This window comes from Colletes gigas, unplaced genomic scaffold (assembly GCF_013123115.1).
Source record: "Colletes gigas isolate AHSC1104 unplaced genomic scaffold, ASM1312311v1 Colletes_gigas_Sc00045, whole genome shotgun sequence".
In the NCBI taxonomy this organism is placed as follows: domain Eukaryota; kingdom Metazoa; phylum Arthropoda; class Insecta; order Hymenoptera; family Colletidae; genus Colletes; species Colletes gigas.
In genome coordinates this window covers 1,390,419-1,398,217 of record NW_025106674.1, presented here as the reverse complement: position 1 = coordinate 1,398,217, position 7,799 = coordinate 1,390,419, and the positions used below count along the sequence as shown (strand labels likewise).

The following is a 7,799-nucleotide window of genomic DNA, read 5'->3' as shown; positions in this document are numbered from 1 at the left end:
AGAAAAGACTCGCTTGGGCGAAGGAGAATTTGGGCCGCAATTGGGACAATGTAATTTTTTCCGACGAAGCTTCATTTTGGGCACGTTCTTCCATAACCCATACCTGGTGTACCCACTCCAATAAACTAATCCATCGGACCGTTAAACACCCGGTAAAGGTGCATGTTTGGGGTTGTTTCTCGAAGCAGGGATTCGGCACTTTACACATATTCACGGACAATTTAAACGCTGCTAAAATGGTTAAAATCTATCAGAGAGCTTTGTTAACATCCGCCAAAAGGTGGTTTATAAGGAAGAACAAATGCTGGCTACTACAAGAGGACAACGACCCAAAACACCGAAGTCGACTCTGTACTGCGTGGAAAAAAGAAAATCACATTGATGTGTTGGATTGGCCTTCACAGTCACCGGATGCAAATCCAATCGAAAATGTTTGGGCAATATTGAAGTTCAAGCTTAGGGGAAAGAAGATAAATACAATTAAACAACTGTTTCGTCAAATTCGATTAACGTGAAGGTCAATGTCTCAAGATTATGCGATTAAGTTAGTAGAAAGTATGCCTCGAAGATGTCAATTAATTATTGACTTATGGTCTCGTCAGCACGAGAATATATGGGAGCATTTTCCCGACAAGTTGCGAATCCGCCGTAAGGCTGCGCGCTCAGCGCAGCAGGGCGAAAGCGCGTCCTCCCGAAAAAGCAAGGACGCTCAAGACACTGCTTCGTGAGAACTCCGCGAAGAAGCACACCAAAAAGAGAAAGATTTAGACTCCTGTTTTTCACGACAAAGACTTATACGCCTTGCGTCTAATAAAGTACTACTAGTTATTGTTATTGTTACGTAGAACGTGTTCAGTCATTTTGAATATCCATATCCGTGGTCGTAGGGGTGGGCCTACGAACGCACGCACATATGTAATTCGTGGAAACGAACCACGTGCATTAAATAAGAAGTAACCCACAACTGGTGACCCCGACGAGTCTTTACCGTCGAATTGTCGAGCAACTGAATGAGCCAGATCAAGGATCCAGAGGATCCAGAGCAGGAGGGTGCAACTGACGCCATTGGACGCACGTGTTGCTGGATCAGCGTTCTACATCGTGGGGACACCTCGGCGTGCAGCGCAGAGGATAACGTGGACCAGGACACGGGGAACGAGTTCCGGCCAAGCGGCAAAAGGAAGCAGAGGGCTGCGTGGAGCGTCAGGAAAAGCTTGAGCAAGGTGAGCTAAGGGCATCAAGATGGCGGTGAACAACGCCACAAGCGACGGCCATCTTGGAAGCGTCGATTCGTACCGCATCCCCAAGATCCCGAAATTTTTTCGCGACGATCCGATGTTATGGTTCTTACAAGTAGAGGCTACATTCAATATTATTGACGGGGCAGGTTACAACAGAAGGGAAACCGTCGCAAATATTATATCGGTTGCGTGCCCTGGACGACGGTCGATGCGACGATGAGGTGATGCGCTCTATTTTCTTGGAGCAAATGCCAGAAATGGTGAAAACCATCTTAGTAGCGGCAAAAGTGGCGAAGTTGCAAGATCTCGCGGAACTTGCAGATAAAATATTCGAGTCCACTGCACAAAGCAGCCACGTCGTCGCATCGATCGATGTGAGGGATCGATCGAACCGTGATTCGATGGAGGCGAAGCTCGACAAACTGACCGACGCGGTATTAAAGATGTCGGCCAGCTTCGAGCGCCTCGAGGAAGCGATGTCGCGGTCGAAGTCACGGCAACGCGGGTTTGCCGGTCGTTCGAGCGAGCGAAGTCGAGCGGCTCCGACGCTAACCCCCGCGGTGTGCTGGGCGCATAGTAAATTCGGGGCGAAGGCATACGCGTGCAAGGACCCCGAAAATTGTACGTGGCCGAAACCGTCACCGCGGACGGAAAACTAGAGATACCTTCCCCTGCGGGGATAGGGTGTGAGGGTAGTAAGTCAGTATTAAATTCAAAACGTCTCCACGTCCAGGACAGAATTTCGGGACAAATATTTTTAATAGATACGGGTTCAAACATCTCCCTCTTTCCTGTAGCCAGGAATTGCAAGCCCGTGGCCAGCGGTCTGCGGCTCTATGCCGCGAACAATACGCGTGTCGACACGTATGGCGAGTCGACGCGCACCATTGAAATCGGTCTACGACGACCGATCACATGGAATTTTTGCGTAGCAGACGTGCCATACCCGAACGTAGGTGCTGATTTGTTGACGCACTACGGCATCACCGTGGACTTGAGAGGGCGTAAAATAATAGATGCGCTGACCAAATTGCAAATTTGGTGCACGACAAAGAACGTGAACCACGTCCTGACGCACACCGTTGATCGCTCATCGGGAATCGCGGGCATATTACTCGAATTTTCGGAAGTGACGGGAATATCCCAAGCAGTTCCGTTACAGGAACGTGGGGTATTCCATTACATTCAGACCAAAGGGCATCCGGTTGCCTCGCGCGCTAGGCGCCTCGCACCAGGCAAACTCAGAGCAGCTAAGCTGGAGTTTCGACATCTGATGGAGGCTGGGTCCCCAAAAAAGATGGGGAATGGAGAGTGTGCGCGGATTATCGCGCGTTGAACAACATTACAGTTCCGGATAGGCATCCCTTACCGCACATTCACGATTTTTCAGTAAATTTACACAAAAAAACAGTATTTTCTTGCTTGGATATTCATCAAGCCTACCAACAGATCCCGGTAGCGCCGGAGGACGTTCCTAAGACCGCCGTGATTACACCGTTCGGCTTGTTCGAATATTTGGCAATGCCGTTCGGGTTACGTAACGCCGGTCAAACGTTCCAATGGTACATGAATCGCGCCCTCGGCGACTTGGAATTTGCATTCGTATATGTAGACGACATACTTATTGCTTCCGCGTCGAGGGAAGAACATATCGCGCACACGCGGACAGTCCTTGAGAGACTTAACAAGTTTCACTTAAAAATTAACGTCGAAAAGTGTCAATTCGGGGTACCAAAACTAACGTTTTTAGGCCATTTAATTAATAGAGAAGGTTACAAACCGACACCCGGAAAAATTGACGCGATTCAAAACTTTGATAAACCCAAGACAATCGTCGAGTTGCGTCGATTTCTTGGGATAATAAATTTTTATAGACGAAGTATACCTCACGCCGCCACTCTCCAAGCACCCTTAAACGCGTACCTTACGCAGTCGCGGCGAAAGGATAAAACGAAAATTAATTGGTCGGTAGAGGCCGAAGAGTCCTTTCGGAAAGTCAAGGAAAGCCTTGTAAACGCGACCTTGATAGCGCATCCCTCGGGGCACGCCGTGACGCGGGTGGTCACAGACTCATCCGAATTTGCAATGGGGGCGGTGTTAGAACAAAAACTAGAGGATATGTGGAAACCTCTGGCATTTTATTCAAAAAAATTCAATCCCGCTCAACAGAGGTACAGTACCTACGATCGGGAGTTGACAGCAGCTTATTCTGCTGTGAAACAATTTAAGCATTTCCTGGAAGGACGCGAGTTTAAAATCGTGACGGATCATAAACCGCTTATATACGCATTTATGCAGCGCGCTGATAAGGCCGATCCGCGTCAGGTGCGCATGCTGTCGTATATAAGTCAGTTTACGACCCAGATCGAATTCCTTCCAGGGGTCGACAACATCGTGGCCGATTCAATGTCGCGCATAGAGTCCATAAGACTGCCCACGGACATTGAACTGTGCGAACTGGCGCAGGCACAAGAGAATGACGACGAGTTGGAGAGGATTCGAGACGAGGTCAACCATCCTCTCAAACTCGTGCGGCTTATGTGGGGTCCGGCCCACACGCGATTGTACTGTGAACAGTCCGGCGAAACTGTGCGCCCTTACATACCCAGTGCCCTAAGGAAAAAAGTTTTCCATTTGTTTCACGCGCTGTCACATCCGAGCGCGAAGGTAACGGACAGGATAATTCGGCAAAGATACGTATGGCCGAATATGTGTCGCGACGTGACGAGCTGGTGCAAAAATTGCATTCCGTGCCAAACATCAAAGGTCACGCGCCACGTGCGGAACAATCCGGCATCGTTCGTGGCACCCGATGGTCGAAACGACCAAATCCACGTGGATATAGTAGAGCCATTGCGGGAATCGGACGGATATCGATATACAGGGTGTTCGGCCACCTCTAGCAAAAATTTTAATGAGCGATAGTAGAGGCCAAAATAAGACGAAAATCAAGAATACCAATTTGTTGATGGAAGCTTCGTTAAAAAGTTATTAACGTTTAAAGTGCCGTCCTTACTGAATTTTTTTCTCGAAAATGCGCAAGATTTCGGGGGTATGTCTATTCACCAAAAATGACTGTAATTGAACCCTACAACCGAAAATAATTTTTCCACAACGATTTGCAATTTTTTAATTTTCTCGAATAATTTCACATCTTCTATATTTTTTTTCTCGAAAGTGGGCAGGATTTCGTGGGTATGTCTAATGACAAAAACTGATTGTAATTGACCCCCGCAACCGAAAATAATTTTTCCAGAACGATTTGAAATTTTTGAATTTAATTGTTAATAACTTTTTAACGAAGCTTCCATCAACAAATTAGTATTCTTGATTTTCGTCTTATTTTGGCCTCTACTATCGCTCATTAAAATTTTTGCTAGAGGTGGCCGAACACCCTGTATATTGACGATGATCGACCGGTTCTCCCGATGGCCTGAAGCCGTGCCGTTACGTGAAATAGGGGCGCCAACGATGGTGAAAGCATTTTTTGATACCTGGGTGTCTCGTTATGGAGCACCCAAGATAGTGACAACTGACCAGGGGACACAGTTTGAGTCGCAATTCTTTGCGTCGTTACTGTCGCTCATCGGGTGCCAACGAACGTGAACGACCGCATATCACCCGGCATCCAACGGGATGATCGAGCGGTGGCACCGAGACCTGAAAGCGGCGTTCATGTGCCACGAGTGTGAGACAAATTGGTCACGGAAACTTCCGACGATATTGCTAGGGTTGCGTGCGCGGGTACGGTTAGATACCAACGCGTCGCCCGCGGAATTCATGTTCGGTACGACAATGCGCATCCCGGGGGAATTCGTCTTAGAGGGTGACTTCACCCCAGACCCGGAGATGTTCCTCGGGGAATTCAGAGAATACACTCCCAGCCATAAAGATGGCACATGTGTGCTATCTTTAATTTCTCACTGACAAACGTACAATTTTGGGTTTGTAACGCATAATATACACTGTGGAGCATAATTATAGCGCCACTATAATTTTCAAGAGTTTTGTAGTTGTAACTAATGATTTTTAAATGTTAATAATACCACGTGAAAAGTTAATTAATGGAAAAAATACAAAAATAACATTTATTTAACATGAAGTATAATAATAAATGAAATATTGCAATGGTGCAATAATAAGGTTAAATGGCTATAACGTGTTAAATTTCTAATTTAGTTTATTAAAGTGAGCAGTTTTAATAATGAGTGGGACCTCCTTTTTTATGTATTAATTCAAAAATACGATTGTTCATACTTGTAATGAGTTTTTTTAAAGTTTCTTCACTAATTTGATTCCACGCTTCAATAACTGCTGTTTTTAGCTCCGAAATGTTCGAAAATTGTCGATTATTTCCATAAATATGCCGCACCATGATACCCCATATGTTTTCAATTGGATTTTGGTCTGGGGAGCATGCAGACCATTTCAATACATTGACATCAAACGTTTCAAACCATGCTGTGGTTTGTCGGCTTTTATGGATTGGAGCATTATCTTGTTGATAAGTCCATGAAATGTGATTGTTTGCATGAATAAAAGGCAATAAATGATTTTCGAGTATTCTAATATACTCCGCACTATTCATTCGTGTAGTTGGAAAAGCTAATCTGAGCTTGCCACAGGAGCAGAATGCATCCCACACGATAAGTGTCCCTCAACCGAAATTACGTTTCGAAAAGTATTTTTGTTCTTTACGAAGGTCCCTCCAATATGAATTAAATCCATCTGGACCGTCCAAATTGAATTTTTTTTCGTCAGAAAAAATAACCTAAGTTGAGTAAAGAATATTGAATATGAAGCTAAAATCTCGATTTATGAATGTCTAAACTTAACTTACATTATTCCAATTGCTGCTCATGTTTTCTCGTGCGTATTCAAGCCTGATTATTTCGTGACGTTTTAGAAGTGTAGGTGCAGACATCATTTTTTGTCTTATAATGTTTGAATTATGTTTAAGGACACGTTGGACAGTCCAACGAGAAACGCCGAGATCACATTCCTTCACAATTTGTTTACAGCTTTTTAACGAATTGCACGCAACTTTAGCAATTTGCCTTTCAGTACGAAGGGATAACTTCTTCTTAGGTCCCTCTTTCTTATTTTTCCCATACTTAGTAGGATCGCGTAAAAAATTCAGTACAACTTTATGAGATCGCCCGAGTTTACGTGCGATTTCACGTATCCCCATTTTTTGCTCTCTGTACGCTGAAATTGCACCTTGCTCTTGTTCATTAAGGTACCACATGGCATTGTATTAATTAACTAAGAATTCCCGAGTTTACTAAAAAAATTCCAACAGAAACCCTTGAAGTGCGTTAAAAATGAACTGGTTCTATTGTTTTGCACCGATCGTCAAACGTTTATCGATTAAATCTTGACATATAAGTAGACAACTTCAATGAATTTCACCTAAAATCCATTATTTACAATGCTTTTTCATACCATATAATTGGTTGTTTCAAATTATTTTCTTACAGGTCGGAAATGTTAAAAATGTTAGTGGTGCTATAGTTATGCTCCGCAGTGTAATAAGCTTACGAGCTCAGAACATGCGGATCGTTGCAAAGAGGTCGCGGCATCACGGCGTTTTGTTTACAAAACAGAAACAGTGTTGTATTCTAGGAACGAAATGATAGCACACTCCGTCTACATGTTTATGAACTGCTCAGTATTTCGCGATCTCTTAGGTATTCAAGACGCTAAAGTATTGCCTAGTAATTTACAAGAATGGGACGGGGGGAAAAATTAACGACATGAGAAATAAAGCATATTCTTGAACTGAAAAGGCAAAATTTATCAGTATCTAAAATTTCGAAAATAACTAGCAGAAGTCGAAAGGTAATTTATAATTTACTTAAAAACGTGGAAAATTATGGTAAAAAGAAGAGTAGTGGAAGACCATCATCGTTGTCACAACGGGATAAACGAACTGTTTTGCGTATAGCTTCCAATACCTAGTGTACAACAAAACAAATCATGCAAAAGGCTGGCGTCAATGCAAGTGTTTCAAGTGTTCGTCGTGTATTACAATCATGCAAGCACATTAGAAGACTAACAATAAAAAAGAAACCTGCATTAACTCCACGGCACAAACAAGAACGTTTACAATTTGCCAAAGATCGAATACACTGGAAGAAGAAGTGGCGAAAAGTGATATTTTCCGACAAAAAAAAATTAATATAGATAGACCTGATGGTTTTAACTATTATTTCCACGATCTAAGAAAAGAAAAATTGTCAAAAATTCGGCGAGCAATGGGCCGTGGTGGAGTAATGGTGTGGGCGGCCATCGGTTACTTCGGTAAGACGGAAATAAAATTTATTCATGGAAAAATGAACAGTAAATATTATTTGGATTTGATAAAGCAACAAATAACAAAGCATGCCCTACGTATATCTGGGGCTAGATTCATTTATCAGCAGTATAATGCAGCGGTACATACTGCAACACTTGTAAAAACCTATTTTGAAAAAGAAAGGATACGTGTTTTATCATGGCCTGCGCGCTCACCGGATATTAATATTATCGAAAATTATTGGAGTCAACTCAGTCAAA

General features: G+C 43.6%; 1 protein-coding gene across 1 annotated transcript; it reads left to right on the top strand.

The window, feature by feature from the left end:
- The first annotated feature begins 1,010 nt into the window (after positions 1 to 1,010).
- On the top strand, positions 1,011 to 7,299 carry LOC122403181. The gene is made up of 5 exons (XM_043406542.1): positions 1,011 to 1,223; positions 1,388 to 1,862; positions 2,039 to 2,554; positions 2,632 to 3,908; positions 7,189 to 7,299. Exons 1-5 carry the CDS (start codon positions 1,011 to 1,013, stop codon positions 7,297 to 7,299), a joined length of 2,592 nt encoding a protein of 863 aa, XP_043262477.1.
- The last annotated feature ends 500 nt before the right edge of the window (positions 7,300 to 7,799 follow it).

Bases quoted from the DNA above. Each gene is read 5' to 3' on its own strand.
- LOC122403181 (XM_043406542.1), top strand. From the start codon at position 1,011: ATGAGCCAGATCAAGGATCCAGAGGATCCAGAGCAGGAGGGTGCAACT. The intron at 1,224-1,387 runs GTGAGCTAAGGG...TTGACGGGGCAG, and splicing joins TCAGGAAAAGCTTGAGCAAG to GTTACAACAGAAGGGAAACC. The intron at 1,863-2,038 runs GTACGTGGCCGA...TCTTTCCTGTAG, and splicing joins GTGCAAGGACCCCGAAAATT to CCAGGAATTGCAAGCCCGTG.